Here is a 23242-nt window from a genome sequence, read left to right on the forward strand (position 1 = left end):
GAGAATCCTTTCCAATGCCTGTGACAAACACCTGACTGGTGCACAGAAGCTCCTGTTTAGAGATGTTATCAGCACTTGCATAGAGAGGTGATAATGTGTTCACAAGGTGGGGGGGGGGGGGGGGGTATTTGAGACAGAATACTCAAAGACCAGCACAGACTGTAGCTTGTTTACTGGTTATGTAAAATCCCCTTTATAGTAAACTTCACCAGGCCAATTACTGCCGTAGTTTACTGTTTCAGCAGTTTTACTACTGTATATTAGAATTGGTCACACATTGTATATTCACAGACGCATGGTCAGGACCTGGGGACTGAGTTAGCCAAAGCCAGAGGTTTACTATATCAGTTTACTATAACAAGATTCTACTGTAGTATAAACAGTGTAATAACTTTTTAGGAGTTAATATGATTGTAAGCACACCTAGTTATCAGTACATTGCCACTGTAGGTGCTGCTACCACAAGTTCTTCGTTACTTGTAAAGTTGATCTTCAACATAATTCTTAAAATTTTTCATTATGTATTCCAGACAGCAGCTGTGTTTGCAGTTTTATGAGTGTTGGCTGTTGGTAATGGGCCCAGGCAGCAGATGAAACAGCCCAACACAGTGATAAAAGGGCAGACAAGTAAAACAATGACAAGTCTCAATTTAAAGTTAACCTCCGGACTAAAAATCTACTCAGCAGAACTGAAAAGGCTTGGTGTTTCTTTAACAGTTTTTCTTACCAAAGCATCATTTTTAGCTGCATTTTTAGCTAAGCTTTAGCTAAGCTCAAAGAAAACTGCCCGGGCTTTTTTTCCCCTGATACTGTGCAAAGCATGATGGGATTTCCTATGTTGTTGTTCTCGTTGCCTAGCAACTGGAGGGGTGATCAGCACACAGGACAGTTGGAACTGTATCTTCTGCTCCCTGTCACCTCCTTTCAACCAAAAAGATGGCTGCCCTCATGAAATCAAACATTTGCCTGTCCTTTTGAAACGGGGTGGGTAAGAGATTATATTAACTACTATCTATTTTAATTAACATAACTAATGTAACTTAATGACAATATGTTTGTTTAGGCTGAAGTTCCTCTTTAAACTGCACTGGGACACAGCAGGGATTCAGATTGTAATTATCATCTGTTCATAAACGTTCTCTTATCTCATGTAGGAACAGGGTAACTGTAAAATATTCCTTTCCAACACAGGCCTTGTTAAAGTCCACTACATCCAGCCAAGCTTCAGTTTAAAGTGCTGGACAGAAAGGCAACTTCTTAACATTAACTTGACGAGTGTAAGTTTTACATGTACATGTTTAAAGTGTATCTGTAGGTAAAGTGCCCCTACGGGGTACTTGGCTCAGAAGGGGAAGGACTCTGGATACTAAAGAGGCTTCTCGTCCTCCCCCACCGGCCCATTTCAGCACTGAGACACCCAAAAAATAATTTGTCAACAGCTTGCGCATGCGCACTAGAACAAACCTGCCTTGCTTTCTTTGGTAAAAGTTGAGCCCGATCGGGTCCATGCTACTGTGTATGTGCAAGCTGTATGTGCAAGCTGTATGTGCAATAGCATGGACTCGAACTGGTTTGGCTTTTTCCGCTAAAGTCCGAGCATGTTCATTCTACTGCCCAGTTGCAGTGTGGCCGCACTTTGGGGTCTCAGCGCTGGATCCAGCCGATGGAGGAGGAATGGGAAGCCTCTTTGCTATAATTGCCTAAATTCAGGTGGAGACCCGGTCGTCCTTTTCTACGTCCCAGGTTTGCTTTAAGTAGACCATACACTTCTGTAATGAATCTGTTTCACCTGTAGTGAGTCTTTGCCTTACCCCCTTTTATGCTGTGGATGCTGTTCTTTGATCTTGTCTGTGCCTGAACCCCGGATCTCACCGCTGCTCTGTCCTCCAACATGCACTGAATCAGCCGGACTGCACCTATCATGCCGTGCACAAAGTGTTACTTGAAGTGATTAAACACCTTTTTACCTTGTGACTTTCCAAGATTTGATTCTTTTCTTTTGCTAAAAAATTTTTTCCAGGATATTAATTTTGTAGGCAAGTCACAGATATAGTTTATAAGCTAAGTAATGTGATGTTGGGTACTTTTACTCTCCGACTGTTTTCCCTGATCTTGCAGTTTTTTTTTATGTGTGTAGAACCTCCTTTATTAGCTGACCTCCAATAAATCACTTTTCAAGGGCAACTGAAGCTAAAAGGGGTTTGGAGGCTTCCATATACCAGTCGCCTGGCTATACTGCTAATCCTCTACCTCTAATACTTTTAGCCATAAACCCTGAACAAGCATGCAGCAGATCAGGTGTTTCTGACATTATTGTCAGATCTGAAAGATTAGCTTCATGCTTGTTTCTGGTGTTATTCAGACACTACTGCATCCCAATAGACCAGCAGGGCTGTCAGGCAACGGGTATTGTATAAAAGGAAATTAATATGGCAGCCTCCATATATTTCTCACTTCAGTTGTCCTTTCAAATGCCTTCTCAGAACTGGTCAGTTACTGCATTGCTATACTTAGTAGTCTTCTCAGACTGATTTTGTGCCCACCCCTTTGCAGCCTGAACAGTAAGTTGATGCAGTCTAAGCAGCAGCCACACATGGAGCCCAGTAACTCAAAGTGACACTTTGCATCCATACTCTATATCAGTGGTCCTCAAACTAAGGACCTCGGGCCTGAGGCTTTTTTTTACTGCCCACACACAAAATGTATTACTTATAAATGCAGTCTGCTGCATCTTTAAACATTGCCAGGCCGCATATAGAATAGCAGTGCTGGCACCAACCTTCCACATAGAAGCCAGAGAGCAGTCATTTGCTGGCTTCTGGGTTGTGCTGCAGGCTTTTGCAGGTCATTGGGTGACATTATGGCTCACATATGACTTGCTATGTTAGGGTCACGATATCTGCACTGTATTGGGGACCTAATAGGCTGCACATGCTGTGTTGGGGGGCATACTATCTGCACATGCAGTGTTGGGGGGCATACTATCTGCACATGCAGTGCTGGGGGGCATACTATCTGCACATGCAGTGCTGGGGGGCATACTATCTGCACATGCAGTGCTGGGGGGCATACTATCTGCACATGCAGTGCTGGGGGGCATACTATCTGCACATGCAGTGCTGGGGGGCATACTATCTGCACATGCAGTGCTGGGGGGCATACTATCTGCACATGCAGTGCTGGGGGGCATACTATCTGCACATGCTGTGTCTGGGGGCATACTATCTGCACATGCTGTGCTGAGGGGCATACTATCTGCACATGCTGTGCTGAGGGGCATACTATCTGCACATGCTGTGTCTGGGGGCATACTATCTGCACATGCTGTGTCTGGGGGCATACTATCTGCACATGCAGTGCTGGGGGGCGTACTATCTGCGCATGCAGTGCTGGGGGGCGTACTATCTGCGCATGCAGTGCTGGGGGGCGTACTATCTGCGCATGCAGTGCTGGGGGGCGTACTATCTGCGCATGCAGTGCTGGGGGGCGTACTATCTGCGCATGCAGTGCTGGGGGGCGTACTATCTGCGCATGCAGTGCTGGGGGGCGTACTATCTGGGCATGCAGTGCTGGGGGGCGTACTATCTGCGCATGCTGTGTCTGGGGGCATACTATCTGCGCATGCTGTGTCTGGGGGCATACTATCTGCACATGCAGTGCTGGGGGGCACACCATCTGCCCATGCAGTGTTGGAGGGCACAACATCTGCTCTGGTTAAATGGGAGAAATGAGGGCTTCCCATTTTAATAGGCGCAGTCTAGAATACCTAGGCTCAATGTTGTTTTTCTACATCATTTCATATATACTCCGGCCCCCCAGCAGTCTGAAGTATGTTGACCCGGCCCTTGACCAAAAAAGTATGGGGACCATTGCTCTATATTCTAATGCTGGGTACACACAATACAACTTCCCATCCGATCGATGGGAAGGAACCATTTATTTCCGACAAGGCCGATCAGCTACCGATCGATTACGGGAACAATTTTGGGAAGATATCAGAAAATCAATCCCGCTATAAATCGAGAGTAGTTTGGACATGTACACACAATGCAAATTCCTGTCAGATTACCTGTTGATCTGCTGGGAAATTGCATCATGTGTGTGCGGCGGGAACACACTTGCTCGTGCGGGAATGGAAGTCAATTTCCTGCAAGCACTTTGCCGCACCATTGTGCGATTTACAGAGCGTTTTAACTAGTGCTTTTTTTACAGTAGCTATTGGAAAACTGCAAGCGTTGTGTGGAAAGTAGTGCACGTTGTGTCTTTTCTTTAAAGCTATACAGAATCACATATGCCTCAGGAAAACACAACACTATAGACTATCATTATATGCGATTCCGCATGCACTTTTTTTTTGTCTGCGGCAAAACTCTGCTGATTTGCTCAAGTATGACCCCTACCTTTCACACAGTGTCACACAATTCTAAGCCAACATCTTTTAACTATTTACCTTTTTGATCTATCCCCTACACTTATAAGCTGTTCTCTGGCAGGAAAGAATTTTATTACTGTAATTCCTCATCATTTAACAGTTCCTGTAGTCCGACTAGGTGGTGAATAGAGAGAAACCGTCACTTGCACACCTGAATATTTAATTCATTCAGACAGAAAAGGGAAACCGCAGCCAAGTTATTTGTATGCTTGGCACTGTACATACACATGTTTATCTCAATATGTCAGCTCAGGTACCCTTTAAAGAGACCCAAGCACCACAAATATAAAACAAACCTCCCCTAAGGGTATTTTTTGGGGTAGGCACATACCTACCTTACTTACCTATGGTGGACTGCTCCATAGCTCCCAGTCTATGTGAGGGCCTCCATTTATCTATCCCTGTGCTGCAGAAACAGAGGTTGCACTATCTGTGGTGATGTGGTGCCCCTGGCCGTTGTTGTGCATGGTGGGAGATTGTCCATACACTGCATTACATCTCCCGGCCGTGAGATGTAATCACATGAACGGACTACTACATCTGCTATTCACAGCAGCCAGGGATGCGCAACATTACTACAGACAAGAGCTTGTGTATTGAAGGTCGGATTACCTTCTCAATGAAGACACAACCTACAGATATTTACCCTTTATTCACAATCCATTTGACTGAACAATAGTAGCAGGTGCTTTTAAGCCTCTTTACTCTTTAGAAGTGTACCCCAATGCAGTCTTCAGTTAATTAACAGAAGTTCCTCCCACCTGGACCCTTACGTGGAGTACAGAGTGGAATATCCCCAGAAAGGAGAGCAGCTGGAAAATCTATTACCACCACAAGGGAGGGAGGGGGGGGGGGGGGTGTCAGTTCTAAAGATTTCAACTGCCAAAGTCATATTATTGGTGAAGGAGGTTGGCTGGGTCCTGACTTCATCAAGTTTACTCCAGACACTATAAGAGACCAGGATTTGCGTCGGCTTGACGGGTGAGCCATCAATAATGCACGGGGTACACATAAACCCTTGGGGGGGGGGGGGGGGGGAGTAGGAGAGGGGTAGTGGGCGCAGGAAGATTTCAAATAGATTTCATAAAGGTCCTGATCTATTTGCCCTAACCTCCCTAAGTATACCCACCTCCCCAAGACTACCCCATATCTATACATCTCCCCCTACCTTATTGACTAGCGCTAACCTACAGAGCTCCGCTATATTCTAGCCAAGCCTCAGTCCTATCTCCTAACAGTGACCCAACAGGTTGGCATCACCGAGCCCACATGCATCCTCTGAATAGCTGGCACCCAAAATGAGCACTTGGGACCCCATAGCCACAAATTCAACTGATCCAAACCAAGGCACCTAAAATACAGCAGAACAGAAAAGGCTGCACTTGGACTTAACAGTGGAACATAGAACACAATTCTGAATGGATTTTACTTGGGTTAAAGAGACTCTGTAACTTGAAAAAGATCCCCTGGGGGGTACTCACCTCGGGTGGGGGAAGCCTCCGGATCCTAATGAGGCTTCCCACGCCGTCCTGCGTCCCACGGGGGTCTCGCTGCAGCCCTCTGAACAGCCGGTGACAGGCCCGACTGTAATTTCAATATTTACCTTTGCTGGCTCCAGCGGGGGCGCTGTGGCTGCATTCGGCTCGGAAATAGACGTAAATACCCGATCTCCGTCGGGTCCGCTCTACTGCGCAGGCGCCGGAGACTGGCGCCTGCGCAGTAGAGCGGACCCGACGGCGATCGGGTATTTCCGCCTACTTCGGAGCCGACAGCCATCAGAGCGCCTGCGCAGGAGCCAGGAAGGTAAATATTGCGTCACGGCTGTACGGAGGGCTACAGCGAGACCCCCGAGGGACGCAGGACGGCGTGGGAAGCCTCATTAGGATCCTGAGGCTTCCCCCACCCGAGGTGAGTACCCCCCAGGTTGCGTTTTACCGTTACAGTTCCTATTTAACACTGCTGCTTAAAGGACACCTGAAGTGAATGAGATATGGAGGCAGCCATATTTATTTCCTTGTAAACAATACCAATTGCCTGGCAGGCCTGCTGATCTATTTGGCTGCAGTAGTGTCTGAATAACACCAGAAACAAGCATGCAGCTAATCCGGTCAGATCTGACAATGTTAGAAACACCTGATCTGTTGCATGCTTGCTCAGGGTCTATGGTTATAAGCATTAGAGGCAGAGGATCAGCAGGACAGCCAGGCAACTAGTACTGGTTAAAAGGAAATAAATATGGCAGCCTCCATATCCATCTGGCTTCAGTGAATGTCTAATGCAATGTCCGTGTACAGTTGCCCTTAGGGCTCTGGGTGTCTGCAAGACTTGAGTGAGGAGAAATTCACCAGCAGTGACGCAAACAGAGAAAACCGAATGTAAAGTATGCCATGTCACTGCCCATTATTCCATCAGATCAATGGTTTAAACATAACCTTTATTTACAAAAACAGATATTTTATAGCGCTCAGGATATCGCCAGAAAAAAAAGCTGGCTGTTACTTTGGTTTGTCCATATGCAGAAAGCCAAAGGCAAGTTAAAATATTTCTTTGCAGCTTTGCCATACAACGCAGCGGCTGTCCTCAATTGAATATGAATTTTCTTAGCTCTCTTCCTGATCTGTGCTTTGCTTCCCAGTACTGTATACTCCACATTGTCATATTTCCATAATTATGACAGATCCAGGTACAAGACTGTTTTCTGACAACTTTGCATACAAGACACCTGTATTTAAAGCATCATTGGCTACAGGAAGATAATCAAGCAGGCATCTTGGCTTCAGCTGTGCTGCTGTACGGGTTCCAGATTGTCATATGAAGACCTATAAGAGACCGGTATCCAAAAGGTTGTCTATTAGATGCATACTGAGCCTTCGGGGAGGGGGGGAAGCCAGACATTTGTTTTTTTGTGCAGATGGAGGAAAGGGTTTACTACTGCCAGAGATGGGGGATAGACAAAAAGACCCCTCCAGGAATGCAATACCGGACAAAGGGCCACAAGTCTCTTTAAAGTTCAACTCCTACTTGCAGCCAGACCGGATAAAATCAATGGCCTGTTTAGCCCAGATGGCCTTCCATGGCTTGACCAGGCTATTCATGTTGACAATGAGTTTGTTGGTCCGGCTGTCTTCTGCTCCAGCGATCAGGTAGTCTGTCCCTGGAAATAAAAGGATATGTTAATCCAGGCAGGGACTGAGCTCCGCTTTAGAGTGCTCTCTGTAACTAAGTAAAACAGAATTTTGCCATCTTAAAACAGAAGGTATTTGCGATTACTCAGGTTGGAGTGAGCATATGAGGTCTCCCACAATGCATCACTGCTGAATATGCAAATCATCCCTTTGTTGTCCCTGAAAGATAAGCACACCTCCAGAACCACTGGAATGCAATGATGTGCCAGCTTGTTAATTGTACAGAGCTATACTAATCCAACATGCATACAGACTGGTTGGTCCTCAACAGGGGATGTCATGGATTAATATGGCTCTATGAGGCATGATTTTAATCACTTCCTAGTTAGTTTTTTTCCCTTTTAAAAACCAGAGTGATTTTCACATCACACTCCTCCCATTCATTTGCCAATAACTTCAACGTTACTTATATCGATATTATATATATATATATATATATATATATATATATATATATATATATATATATATATATATATATATATATATATATATATATATATATATATATACAGTTCACACAAATTAGGCTTTCTTTGGGTGGTACTTTTTGCTAAGAATTAATTTATATGGATTTTTAAGTGAATAATAAGAAGGAAAGAAAAAAAAAATTATTTCTCAGATTTCAGCTATTATTGTTTTAAAATAAAATGTGCTACAGCAGATAAAACCCACGTTTTACTGTGTTTGCCCATTTGTCCGGGCTACTGCAATGTTTAAATTGTGCCCCTAGTACAAGGTTTTCCCTGTCCCACTCACGCTGTCTCAGACCTCCAGATCAGCGTGGCAACAGACCTCCAGATCATTGCAGGACCGGAGAGCAGAGTGGCCACAGCAACTGTGCGCATTAATTCAAATGCAGGAAGTGATGAGTGACATCACTTCTGCATGTGAAGTCTACGGTACTGTGCGCTGCGCTGCCTCAGGGCCTGTGCTGATCTGCAGGTTGGTTTGTCTATCGCCGCGTTGATCTGAGGTCTGAATGGGGCAAAAGTGAAGGCAGCAGGACTAATGGCCCTTACAGTTGTCTCCTTTGCCTATATTGTGGGGCCAACCCTGGTTTTGGATAACAGTCCTGAGAACTAAGCAGAATGTTCTGCAGTGGCAACGCCAGGGGGGTGCTTGGGAGTCCTCAAGCACCCCCTAAATTTGTCCAAGCACCCCCAAAGCACCCCCTGGCGTGAACTGACTTCAGGCGTCTAAGAGACGCCGAGTCAGTTCACAGCGGCAGCCCGAAGCAGCAGAGCAGGGCTACGGTAAGATGGCCGCCCGAAGCCCTGCTCTGCAGACTTGGAGTCTGCAGTGCAGGGCTTCGTGCGGCCATCTTCCTGTAGCCCTGCTCGCCGGGTAATGCAGGCTGCAGGCAGGAAGTCACGTGAAGGAAGAGGATCGTGGGAGCTGCGCGCCACAAGGAGGTCGGGACAGGAGGAGGTCGGGACAGGAGGTCTTCTGACTGTAGGTGAGTAAATTGGTTTTTCTTTTCTTTTTCAGGTGGTGCTGCTGATTGTGGTCAGAACTGCTGAGCATTGTGCATATTGGGGTCAGATCTGCTGAGCATTGTGCATTTTGGGGTCAGATCTGCGGAGGATTGTACATATTGGGTTCAGATCTGCTGAGGATTGTGCATATTGTGGTCAGATCTGCTAACGATTGTGCATATTGGGGTCATATCTGCTAACGATTGTGCATATTGGGGTCATATCTGATAACTATTGTGCATATTGGGGTCATATCTGATAACAATTGTGCATATTGGGGTCATATCTGATAATGATTGTGCATATTGGGGTCATATCTGATAACGATTGTGCATATTGGGGTCATATCTGATAACGATTGTGCATATTGGGGTTATTGATCGTGTTTTTTGTTCAAATCTGCTCACATTACGTGTATTTTCTTGAGAAAACCTGCACAATTATGTGAATTGTCTGGGGAAAGGGTCACCAAAACTTGGGCCCTCTGTCTTTGCGTTGCGTTGCACTTTTAAAGGGAACCCGAGGTGAGAATAATATTGAGGCTGCCATATTTATCTCCTTTTAAGCAATACCAGTTGCCTGGCTGCCGTGTTGGTCCTCTACCTCTAATTCTTTCAACCATAGACCCTAAACAAGCATGCAGCAGGTCAGGGGTTTCTGACAATATTGTCAGAACTGACAAGATTAGCTGCATGCTTGTTGCTGGTGTAATTCAGTTCACTACTGCAGCCAAATAGATCAGCAGGGCTGCCAGGCAACTAGAATTGTTTAACAGGAAATAAATATGGCAGCCTCCATATCACTCTCACCATGGGTTCACTTTAAATTAGTTAGCCCCGCCCTCATCCGGTCATGATGGCCCATTTTTTCGCCGCGGCTGTAGCCATACCCATTTTTCCGCCGGTCGTCAGCTACCCCGGAAATTGGTCCAGCACCTGCATAGCACCCCCTAAAAAAAAATTCCTGGAGCCGCCACTGATGTTCTGTAATATGAAGAGGCGAGGACATGCAGGAGGAATCCCGCTACAATCTGTAGAAGAAACTACAGTAATGGTAAGCTAAGCATTATCCAACTAGGTGGTTGCTGAAGAGAATGGAGGGAACCTTTCTGCTCAGGACAGACTGTCACCCCTGACAACCAATGGAATGGAATCCAGTGTGTGTACATAACTGTCTGTCCTATAGAGACCATTCATTCCCTAATCATGGAGTTGGGGAGCATGTTGTCACTTGAGATGGTCAATGATAGGTTCAAGTGATTTAGGTTCGTGTGCAAATTCCAAGCTGCTTGGAAGTGGGCCAATCCAAGGCACTTCCTGTCACTTTTGATTGGTCCATTTCCAAGCAAGCTGTAATTATCTGCATCTCATTGACATTGGTTTGTAACTATGCATTAATATAATGACAATAGTTTACTATGCATTCAAATAATCTTGCCACATCTATTGACATATTTGGGTAGGAAGACGCGATCAGCTGCTGCGGATGGAGTGGACAGAGGAATTCTGGAGGCTCAGTGTCTGTGGAGCTGGCACTGCGGAGGGGAACAGGCTCACATCTCATGAACAGTCCAATTCATTCAGCTGCACTTGTAGAATGAGACTTTTGGACAAGAGACAGACGCAACTGATCTGGTGCCCCGAGCAGCCCAGACGTGCGGGAACAGAGGGCACTGTGTCTGTCAGCACTTTCCGGGAGAGAATAGAAAACTGGCATTCACTGCGAGGTTCCCACTCATGACCCTTTAAGTACCGGATGAGAGTGCAACAGGCTGCACACCGTGACCGCGTGCCCACCACTAACAGCTGCTGATGGCTGCTTCCTCTCTGGCCTGATCCACAAATGAAATTGTATGTCCACTGAATGTAGAAGGATAGCAAACATGAGATTGTGCGATCTGATCTGCCATTGTCGGCTCTACAGTATAATCTCGGTATTATAAACTCGGGTACAGTAAACATTCGGGTATAGTAAACTACCTCTCCAGGTCATGGCCAATCTCCATTATAAGTCTATGGGCGCAACACCCGGTATAGTAAACACTGATATAGTAGAACTTCTGTTATAAGAAACATGTTTTTTGGCCCCTGCGTGATGCTAACTCTAGATATAGTAAAAAATGGATGGTGCATGCATCATATGTCAGTGTGAAATCCATGGTCTGCTGCTCTATTCAGTGACAGCTGCAATTAAGGAGCCCTGGATACTGTACCAGCAATATGTCCAGCCTGGCTATGCAGCCCTAAGGTATACTTAATCTTGTAGTCCATCAAATGTGCTAGTGCATGTACTGTACTTCCAATGGGAGGACAGAGTTGCTCCTTTGCAGCAGATAATGTAACAGGGCATGCTGGGCTGTTTCTAGGACAATTTCTAATATAGTAAACTTATGCTATAGTAAACAACTTTTCCCGGTCCCTTGGAGTTGACTATAATGAGACTATACTGTATTGCCATACTGTTGCAGGATGTACCTGGGTTAAGTATGGGACAAGTGCAGCCACGATTGGTCCAGGATTCTGGGTAGATGCTTCTGTTGTTTCGTCCAATTTTCACTTTGCCGGATTTCAAAACCTTCCGGACTTTCACCACCACCTCCGCGTGAGTGCCTTTGTCGTGAGCTGACAGGATGCGGGCTTTAATCACTACAACAAAAACAATTATACATCGGTTACAGTTTACTAACCTGCTGAAAGTCTAACTCCAGCCCCCTTTCTAAAAAAAAAAAACCTCAAATCTACATAGTGCCCAAATGTTACCTTTCTTTGTTTGAAGCAAGGATTCTGCAGCTAAAAATCAGGTTTGGTCACATTACCTGAAGTACCGGTAGCTAGTTGGAGCCATCTTGTTAGAGAATGTAGAGTGTGTACTGGGTGTGTCCCCAAGGCTGCTTAAAGCAAACCTGGAGGTTCTACAAGGTCTAAAATTGTGACACTTGGGTGGAGGCAAGCTTCAGGATCCTCCAAAGGCTTCCCTCATCCTCCTTCTGACTACCAATCCAGCACTGGGACTCCTGTATGCGAATGAGCGTGGGAACACAGTGCAGGAAAACTTGCGCTTGTGCAGTAGCAAGGAGTCACCACTGGGCTTGGCAGAAAACGCTGAGCCTGTTCCTGACTCCATGCTACCGTGCAGCCAGGTGTACAGTGTGGCCAAGCTCAGTCAACAAGTTATTGATGATGGGCTTTAGGGGGGTCACCGTCCCAGTGCTGGAACAGTGAAGGGGATGGGGGAAGCCTCTGGATTATTCAGATCAAATGTCAATAGAGTGGATAAGTTGGAGCAATAGCTTACTGGCAAAGTCAATCCAAGTGATTGAATTGGTCAAAAATCAATCAGAATAATCAAAGTACTTATGGAAGGTTTTATTATCCTTAAGGCCATTTTAACATTCATGCAAACTAACAAAATGCAATCCAGAATCTGATTGGTTGCTAGGACAAAGCCTACTAGCGCTGTTTATCCTAAGGCTCATTGTTTACAAGACTGCATCGCAGCAGAAGCAGACACCACTACAAGCAGAGCAGACTGTGTGGATTCAGGACCACAAGAGCTTGGACTTACCATAAGCATATTTCATCTGACAGAAATCCGTGATGCTCCCCAACATCCGCTCTTTGCACACACACTTCTCTGTGAACATGAAAAGGGAAAGAAGAGCAAAGATGAGAATATTTACAGAATAAGTCAATCATCTCTGCTAACACAATTTCACCAGCATTGCAACTAACAAGGTAATATGAAAGGGGCTTTGGTGTGGTGCAATGATTTCCTGTGGCAGCCTCTACCGCTGCGGGAGAACCACACCGCAAAATTGTAAATCAGCCTAATGGGAACCAGTAGTACTCGTGTTCCCGTGTACTTCCAAAAAAGAGCGTGTCTGTACTGCCCACATGCATACTCAGTACGGATGCACCTGAGGACACAATTGCCTATGAAGCTTTGCGAGGAGTCCCAAAGGTGCGGACTTTCACGGGGGCCAGCGGGGGAACGAGGGCACAAAGAGGACCAGGAAGGCTCTATGGTAGCCAGAGACTACCCTAAATGTAGGTGAGTATCTTTTTCTTTTTTCCAGGGTGGCTTCAGGTTTGTTTAAAGGGACCCTCAGCACTAATTAAAAAATGAAATTGGGACTTACCAGAGGCTTCCTCCAGCCCATTGTAGGCTGCAAGGACCCCCGGCATCCTCCTTGCTCCCCTCCCAGTCCCAGCTGGTGGCTCCGTAATCACGCCAGGCGGCTATGTGTCGTCACGTAGCCGTCATGAGAGTCCTGTGCTTGTGCAGTCCTCTAATATTGAACCACGCTTGTGCAGGACTCTCATGCCGGCCGGCGTGATGACGCATATAGTCAAAGCAGGAAGCAGCCCTGACGACTTCAGGCTAAAGTCGTCTATTAACCAGCTGAGCGGTCTGGACGAGCTCAGCTCGTCCAACACCGCCAGCGGCTGCCGCTCAGGCCCTGCTGGGCCGATTTTAACGAAATAAAAAGCAGCACACGCAGCCGGCACTTTGCCAGCCGCGTGTGCTGCCTGATCGCCGCCGCTCTGCGGCGATTCGCCGCGAGCAGCGGCGGAAGAGGGCCCCCCTAGCCGCCTGAGCCCAGCGTAGCCGGAACAAAAAGTTCCGGCCAGCGCTAAGGGCTGGATCGGAGGCGGCTGACGTCAGGACGTCGGCTGACGTCGATGACGTCACTCCGCTCGTCGCTATGGCGACGATATAAGCAAAACAAGGAAGGCCGCTCATTGCGGCCTTCCTTGTTTATTCTGGGCGCCGGAGGCGATCGGAAGATCGCCTCCGGAGCGCCCTCTAGTGGGCTTTCATGCAGCCAACTTTCAGTTGGCTGCATGAAATAGTTTTTTTTTTATTTAAAAAAAACCCTCCCGCAGCCACCCTGGCGATTTAATCAGAACGCCACGGAGCCAGGATGCCGGGGGACCTTGCGGTCTACGGTGGGCTAGAGGAAGGCCCAGGTAAGTCCCAATTTCATTTTTAATTAGTGCTTAGGGTCTCTTTAAGAAAAATACCTCCCCTGCCTACCCCTAGAGAGTCAGGAAGACATGCTATGTGTCTTCCCAACCAGCAACACAGGCAGTTTTGGATTCTTCTGAGGCTTCCCATGCTGTCCTCCGGTCTCCGCTGCTTGCTGAAGACCCCTCAAAACTGGAGCTGCCCTTCTCTTCTAGCATGAGTGGGGCCGTGCTATACCCAAGCGAGCACAGCCACACCTGCACAGTAGCACAAAGCCGCTTGTGTGTACTCTGCAGGAACTGTACGGACCCGCTCACGCCTGCAGAGTGTGGTCTTTATGTGATTACCAATAAGCCCGGTATGTCTGCGCTTTGGCGACCGGGGCCTAAAGGATGGTGTGGGAAGCCTCTATAGCACGTGTCGAACTCCAAGCCTGGAGGGCCAGATCCATGACAGTGTTTAGGATGGACTGAGAAAGAGAGGAATGTGTTCTACCTGATGGACCACACCTTTCCTGATTCAGACCCTTCAATTCATTTGAGCTGTGTCAAAAATGTGTGAGGACCCCGGCCCTCGTAGTACCGGTTTGACATCCCTGCTCTATAGGATCCAGAGGCTTCCCTCTTCTTAAATATTTACTTTGTAATTACATGAGTTGCAGTTAGGCTATGTTGCCAGATAAGCAGAGGGGATAGGTATGAGCTAAGCTTATGACTTGCTGGTATCTATAGTGCACTCTGGATGGAGCAGAGCTGTGGACCCGGTTTCCTTTTCTGTTTCTACATTACCTGGATGTCTTAATGCTGAAAACCCCTTTTCGCTGTCCCACTTCCAGTCATCCTCGCTGTCATTGGTTGGAATGTCTATGAGGTCAGGAATTCTCCCACCAATAGGAATGTTGAAATAATGTTCATTCTCTTTGCTGCAAAATAGGGTATTAATGCAACATGAAAATAGAAATCAGAATCAAGCTGTGCTTAAACATATCTTTTTTTTAAGTAAAGATGTATTGCTAATAGAAATTCTCTAGCAAGTTACAAATAGGGTTGATTCACAGAGCAGCATTTTTCTGTAATGCATGGATTTATGCTGTTAGTTTATAGTGTAAACTCTTAGTGCTCAAAACATAACATCTGTTAACTATATAATGCATGAAATAATGGCAGAGTGACCAGATAACAGGTGTAGAAAATATACATGGCCTCCCAGAAGGCTCTGGGAAGAGAACAGCTAAAGAGCCTAGGCTGTGACATCACTGAGAGGGCAGGGCTACCAATATACAGCAATAGGGATGATCAATCAGATGCAAATATTTCTGAGTTCATGCTTGATTATGTAAATTTGTATGTACATTTATGTAGCTTGAAATGGACCAATCAAGTCCCACCAAGGTTTAATTTGATTGATCCATTTACAAGCTGCATATGTTTGCATAAAAATTTACATAATCCTGCGTGAACTCGGAAATATTTGCATCTCATTGATCATCCCTATACACCAATATAAATATAGGAAGTGTTTCTGATGGTGAAACCAGGCCAATTAATGCAAAAGTAGGCATCCTGAATAGTTTACTGCATTCTACCAGAGGCGTCACTAGGGTTGGTGTCACCCAGTGCGGAAACTCATGGTGTCACTTGAGGTGGCCACTAACGATCCAATTTCTAGTGAAAAATCATTTGAGCGATCCGATAATTCTGATGTCAAGAAAAAATGTTCACTACACGATCAACGAACCAATTCCTATCTATCATAACCAACAACAAAATCCAAATTTTGGTTTAACCAAAATCCAATCGGACGACTATTTTTTTTAGAATAAGTACATTGTATTTATTCTTTTCCGGGTCAAAGAATTCACTTCCTGACTTGCGTGCTGACTTGAGTCAGGGAGTGAATTACAAAACCACTCTGGAAAAGCGCTTAGAAAAGAGCTTTTACCAGAAATGCAGCATGCAGTGGAGCACCGGGAGGGGAAAAAAAGCACACAAAAACGCAAAATGCTTGCGTTTTCGGTGTGAATGAGGTCTTGAGCTTGGTCCACCTCTCTGGTTGTGACACCTGGTATGGTCTGCTCCTAACGCACCCACCTAGTGATGCCACTTCATTCTACTACATGTCACTGCACTCTTTAACTTTTGAGCAGTAACACTTTACATGTGTAAACTTTTACTTATGTAAAATTAAAAGCATCAATCTAAGAGTTACAGCATAACACGGCTTTGTAAATCACCCCCATAGTTATCTCAGCTCCTAGAAAATGTCATTAAACTGTGGCGTACCTGCTTCTGCACTCTCCGTTATCCGGGTCACAGTCCCTCGCACAGTCACATGGGCGGCAGCCATTTTCTCCGAACCCCCAGTACCCCACCAAGCAGCTGTCACAGTATGGGCCGGCCACACCGGGTTTGCAATAACAGAAGCCCGTCCTGGGGTTACATTTCCAACTGCGATTTAATGACCCATTGATGGAACCAATGGCGTTACAGAAGCATTCTGCGTGGAAAGAGTATGAACTTGTCACTGCATTTCTATAAACAACAACAGTCATATTCTGTTATGGCATGTCATCTCTCTTTAAAGGACACCTGAAGTATGGTGGTGTTCATTGTTTTATTCCTTTTTTAAGGTGAACCCATGTCCAAATGTGTATGGCAGTCCTTAGTCATAAGTTGTACCCACCCTTCCTCTCTCATTAAGCTGCTCTCATTGGCCAACTGTCACTATCTCTGGTCATGTGACTGTGGTGACAGGTTATGTGGGCACTGGTCAAGAGACAGTTGACCAATAAGAGCACTTTAGTGATAGAGAAAATAGTGGTGGCAATTTAGGACTGGAATCACACTCCCCCCAATTTTTTTTAAAACTCATAAGTTTATTGAGTATATTAATAGAACATACATACAGACACAATGATAATGTGTATAAAATACATGTAATCATACATGTACGTAAATATTATGGCAACGATTTGACATGCTTCTTTACCAAAATCTTTAGGTCAAACATTTGTTAGAGAGTCTTCGGGTCCCCAAATATAATAGTGTATTGTCTGCCTAGAGCGATATTCGCTCTTCTAAGTTCCCAATGCGGATCCCAGTTATATTGCTAGCTTTCTTGATCATCATTGCCCTTGGTTCTATTGCCATTGCAAAGAGAAAAGGTGACAGTGGGTAGTCTTGTCTAGAGCCGCACTCGATTGGATTTAGATCTGGACTTTGACTGGGCCATTCTAACACATAGATATGTTTTGTTTTAAACCATTCCATTGTTGCCTTGGCTTTATGTTTAGGGTCATTGTCCTGCTGGAAGGTGAACCTCCGCCCCAGTCTCAAGTCTTTTGCAGTCTCCAAGAGGTTTTCTTCCAAGTTTGCCCTGTATTTGGCTCCATCCATCTTCCCATCAACTCTGACCAGCTTCCCTGTCCCTGCTAAAGAGATGCACCCCCGAGCATGATGCTGCCACCACCATATTTGACAATGGGAATGGTGTGCTCAGAGTGATGTGTAGTGTTAGTTTTCTGCCACACATAGCGTTTTGCATTTTGGCCAAAAAGTTCCACTTTGGTCTCATCTGACCAGAGCACCTTCTTCCATATGGTTTGCTGTGTCCCCCACGTGACTTGTGGCAAACTGCCAACGGGACTTCTTATGCTTTCTGTTAACAATGCCTTTCTTCTTGCCACTCTTCCATAAAGGCCAACTTTGTACAGTGCATGACTAATAGTTGTCCTATGGGCAGAGTCTCCCACCGGAGCTGTAGATCTCTGCAGCTCGTCCAGAGTCACCATGGGCCTCTTGACTGCATTTCTGATCAGCGCTCTCCTTGTTCAGCCTGTGAGTTTAGGTGGATGGCCTTGTCATGGTAGGTTTACAGTTGTGCCATACTCCTTCCATTTCTGAATGATCGCTTGAACAGTGCTCCGTGGGATGTTCAAGGCTTTGGAAATCTTTGTGTAGCCTAAGCCTGCTTTAAACTTCTCAATAACTTGATCCCTGACCTGTCTTGTGTGTTCTTTGGACTTCACGGTGTTGTTGCTCCCAATATTCTCTTAGACAACCCGAGGCCCTCACAGAGCACCTGTACTTATACTGACATTAGATCACACACAGGTGCACTCTAATTAGTCATTAGCACTCATCAGGCAATGTCTATAGGCAACTGACTGCACTCAGATCAAAGGGGACCGAATAATTATGCAAACACCACTTTGCAGTTATTTATTTGTAAAAACTGTTTGGAATCATGTATGATTTTTCTTCCACCTCTCATGTGTACACCACTTTGTGTTGGTCTTTCATGTGGAATTCCAATAAAATTGATTCATGTTTGTGGCAGTAATATGACAAAATGTGGAAAACTTCAAGGGGGCCGAATACTTTTGCAACCCACTGTATGTATATATATATATATATATATATATATATATATATATATATATATATATATATATATATATACGGTATATATAAATATAAACCTGCATCGTCACTACTTGCCTGGCTATTTTATCAAATTCTCCACCCTGAATCACTGATACAAAATTAGTTTAAGATCAGGTATTCTTGCTCTATGCTGACTTCACTGGCTGCAAGCTTAATCCATGTGTATTCTTTAAAGGAACTTCACTTTGCATTTCCATTAAACTAGTCACAATAAATGTTAACTCTCCTCAATTTGTTGTTTTTAATCTTACAAAACCAGTGTGAAACCATTTTTATACCAGCCACTTTAACCAGCTGAGCGGTCTGGACGAGCTCAGCTCGTCCAACACCGCCAGCGGCTGCCGCTCAGGCCCTGCTGGGCCGATTTTGATGAAATAAAAAGCAGCACACGCAGCCGGCACTTTGCCAGCCGCGTGTGCTGCCTGATCGCCGCCGCTCTGCGGCGATTCGCCGCGAGCTGCGGCGAAAGAGGGCCCCCCTAGCCGCCTGAGCCCTGCGCAGCCGGAACAAAAAGTTCCGGCCAGCGCTAAGGGCTGGATCGGAGGCGGCTGACGTCAGGACGTCGGCTGACGTCGATGACGTCACTCCGCTCGTCGCTATGGCGACGATATAAGCAAAACAAGGAAGGCCGCTCATTGCGGCCTTCCTTGTTTATTCTGGGCGCCGGAGGTGATCGGAAGATCGCCTCCGGAGCGCCCTCTAGTGGGCTGTCATGCAGCCAACTTTCAGTTGGCTGCATGAAATAGTTTTTTTTTTATTTAAAAAAAACCCTCCCGCAGCCACCCTGGCGATTTAATCAGAACGCCAGGGTGGTTAATAAGCATCAGTCTTTCCACAGAGTTGCAACAACTGAAAGATGAAATCAGGCTTGCTGTGGGGGATCTTTAACCACTTGCCGACCGCGCACTCATACCGCGCGTCGGCAAAGTGGCAGCTGCAGGACCAGCGACGCAGTATTGCGTCGCCAGCTGCAGGCTGATTAATCAGGAAGCAGCCGCTCGCGCGAGCGGCTGCTTCCTGTCAATTCACGGTGGGGGGCTCCGTGAATAGCCTGCGGGCCGCCGATGGCGGCTCGCAGGCTAAATGTAAACACAAGCGGAAATAATCCGCTTTGTTTACATTGTACGGCGCTGCTGCGCAGCAGCGCCGTAAGGCAGATCGGCGATCCCCGGCCAATCAGCGGCCGGGGATCGCCGCCATGTGACAGGGGACGTCCTGTCACTGGCTGCACAGGACGGATAGCGTCCTGTGCAGCCCGGAACACCAGGGGGGCCAGGTAGGAGAGGGAGGGGGGGGGATTTCGCCGCGGAGGGGGGCTTTGAGGTGCCCCCCCCCCCGCAACACCGGCAGGCAGGAGCGATCAGACCCCCCCAGCACATCATCCCCATAGTGGGGGAAAAAGGGGGGCGATCTGATCGCTCTGGATGCACCCTGATCTGTGCTGGGGGCTGTAGAGCCCACCCAGCACAGATCACAAATAACAGCGCTGGTCCTTAAGGGGGAGTAAAGGGTGGGTCCTCAAGTGGTTAAAGCACACCTGAACTGAGAGGGATATGGAGGTATATTTATGTCCTTTTAATCAATGCAGATTGCTTGGCTATCCTGCTGATCCTCTGCTTTTAATACGTTTCGCCATAAACCATGAACAAGCATGCAGATCAGAAGTATAACTGGATTAGCCACATGCATGTTTCAGATGTGGGATATTAACGATACATGAAAAATCAGCAGGGTCACCAGGCAACTGGTACTGGTTAAAAGGAAATAAATATGGCAGCCTCCATATCCCACTCAGTTAAGGTGTCCTTTAAAGAGACACTGAAGCGAAAAAAAAATATATGATATAATGAATTGGTTGTGTACTATGAATAATTACTAGAAGATTAGCAGCAAAGAAAATATTCTCATACTTTTATTTTCAGGTATATAGTGTTTTTTCTAACATTGCATTATTCTATAATATGTGCAGATTACACAACTCTCAGCATTCAAAATGATTCTTTCAGAGCAGTCTGTGAAGTAATGACCTTTCCTCTAGCAGAGAAAAAGTAAACAGTTCACTTACAGTTGAGATAATAAAAGTCAGATAACAGCCCTCTCCACGACTAACTTATGCTGGGAATACACGGTTCGTTTTTGCCTTCGTTTAAACCTTCGATTCGTTCGGTAAACGAATCGAGTGTTGAAAACGTATGTGAAAATAGTCATAATCTCATTATAGTTTCGATTAATAGACCCCAAAAACGAAGGACTAGTGATCGAACATGTTTGATATTATCTCTCTTTATCCATCTAATCGAGCCATTGGTAGGCTTGATGGCTGTTCAGATCGATTATATATTCGTTTATGCTAGTCCGTCCCTGTAAAAAGGGATTTTCGTTTCGTTTCTTTGCAGCCTTCGATCATTGGAAAAACGAAACCATCAGAATCGAAAAAAAAACGAAACCGTGGGTGGTGATATTAACCGTATGATCGATTATTTCGGGATCGAAAAGGACAAAAGGCACAATCGAAACGAAGGTTTAAACGAAGGCAAAAACGAACCGTGTATTCCCAGCATTAGTCGGAGAGCTTAATGGCTTGTTTGCATAGAGATAACAACTGGAGTTTCTCAACTCTTCCTGTACTGGAAACAATTAGACTGATGTATCTGATCTTAATGTTTTATTTCTTAGCTGTACTACACATACAAATCATAATATCATAATTTTTTTTTTCGCTTCAGTGTCTCTTTAATTATCATCAATCTGTCTTTCCACAGAGTTGCAACACACCAACTGAACTCTGAACTCAGACTTGCAGTGGAGGATCTTTAAGCCAGTAGATTGGAGGGAGAAGGGATTGCAAAAAAAATTTTAATACATAAAAACAAATAAATAAAAAGTAAATTGTGCTATACATTAATTTCTTCCCATGTCGCTGTCACTTCCAGTGGGTAGTAGAAATCTGACAGAACTTTCAGGTTTTGGACTAGATCATCTCCTCATAGGGGATTCTCAGGGTTTTCTTTATTTTCAAAAGCACTTGGTGAACGGCGGTTGTTCCATCCAACTGCCAGAACAGTGCGCAAACAGGTAGGGGGTGTGGCCTGCATCTTTGTACAGATCCTTTCCATGGAGTGAGTGCTTTTATAAAGAATAAATGAAATACTGAGAATCCCCCATGAAGAGATGGACTAGTCAAAAATATGTCAGTTCCGTCAGATTTCTACTACCTACTGTAATTGAAAGCAACATAGGAAGAAACGTACTTCTTATTTGTTTATGTGTATTTTAAAATGTACTATCTTTTGTATCAGTAATCATTTAATGCATAACTGCCCTTTAACACAGACCATAATGAAGCTGTTCCGATAGTGCCCCCCCCCCCCCCCCCCCCCTCGCCTCACTCACAGCTGTGTTCCGCATACACAGGCTCGCCGGATTATCAGGCTACAAACAAAAAGCCAAGACTTAATTGAATGAGCATAGCTAATGCCACAGATGTATCACAGAAGGAGACAGAGGCTTAACGGAACAAAGCACTGGCATTACAGCCCCCGTGAGGAGTAATGCCCAGCTCTGAGCAAAAATCCCAGTTCCACATGAATCATATCACACCATATCAGAACCCAGGAATCCGGTGTTGTGCCGTAGCTGAAGGGCAGGTGTGTGTCAGGCGTCTGGCTGACTTTCATCTCCGCTCTCCCTTTGTGTCTGAGGAGCCCGAGATGGCACACAAAGTGTGGCGCATTTTCTAAACCCATTTCCTGGCAGGGAGATGAGCTAAATTGCTCACCAATGCATCCCATGGCACCCTCTCCCTTCCTCTCTGCCGTCTCCCTCAATCTGTCTCTTACCCCTGCTATTTCTTGGTTTCTTCCTATGTTTCTCTTTATCTGTGCCAGAGGAGCCACTGAAGTTTAGGTGCCCCATAGGTGCGCATGTTAATTGTGACTAGAAAGGGAAATTCGCACCCCTGGGGCCGCCCACTTTTGGTAGCCGCAGTCTGTATAGCGGTCACCTCTGACACCCAAATTTCCCTTTACAGCCGCAATTGACCTGGAGGCCTAGAGGGCACTTACATTTCTGTGTCACTCAGTACTTTTCAAATATTGCGGATATTGGTGGGTTTGCGGGGGGGGGGGTTAGTGGTAGTTCGTAGGCGAAGTTTAAGAACTACACTTACGCATTTCCGAGTAGTCGTAGTCCCGCTATGCGTAGCTTTGCCCGCTACGCGTAGTTGACGTATGTATTGCGAAGTCAACTACACGTGCGGTAACTGCATTGATATGGGTCATTGCGCATGCACAGAAATTTTATTGCTCTTTGTACGCATACAATTCCGCATTTGATGTTGGAATGTATGCTTAAATTAGTTTGTGTATGCGCATAGTTAGATTATTGCGGAATTTTTTCCGCATAAGGGCATAAGCGGTCGCATCAACTACGCTACGCAATACGTGTAGCTTGTGTATTTTAATGCGTAGTCTACGGTATGCTAACGTAGCGAAGTGGCTGATTTCGGAGCCGTAGATTGCGAAGCGTATTTGCGTAAAAATACGCGTAGTTCCAGCGTAGCGAAGTTGGCTGCCTACGACCATCCCTGAGTAGAGGGAGGGCTTGGGTAAGAATAGGGTTTAGTGCCATTGTCCAATAGTAGAATATCGTAATTTTACCAATATTCTACTGGGGACGTTTTCTAGCACCCATATTTCTCTGCCGCCCTTTTTGCATTAGTGATCTAACATGAAA

General features: G+C 45.7%; 1 protein-coding gene across 1 annotated transcript in view; it reads right to left on the bottom strand.

The window, feature by feature from the left end:
* Positions 1–6847: 6847 nt before the first annotated feature.
* Positions 6848–23242, bottom strand: part of LOC137532503 (netrin-4-like) — an 84625-nt gene continuing 68230 nt past the window's right edge. The window contains exons 6-10 of the mRNA XM_068253072.1: positions 16346–16559; positions 14852–14985; positions 12660–12728; positions 11570–11740; positions 6848–7586 (exon numbers count right to left, since the gene is read on the bottom strand). Of these exons, the coding sequence (XP_068109173.1) occupies positions 7450–7586; positions 11570–11740; positions 12660–12728; positions 14852–14985; positions 16346–16559 (725 nt within the window). The 3' untranslated portion in view covers positions 6848–7449. The remainder of the gene's footprint in view (positions 7587–11569; positions 11741–12659; positions 12729–14851; positions 14986–16345; positions 16560–23242) is intronic.

Source organism: Hyperolius riggenbachi, chromosome 9 (genome assembly GCF_040937935.1).
Source record: "Hyperolius riggenbachi isolate aHypRig1 chromosome 9, aHypRig1.pri, whole genome shotgun sequence".
Classification (NCBI taxonomy): Eukaryota; Metazoa; Chordata; class Amphibia; order Anura; family Hyperoliidae; genus Hyperolius; species Hyperolius riggenbachi.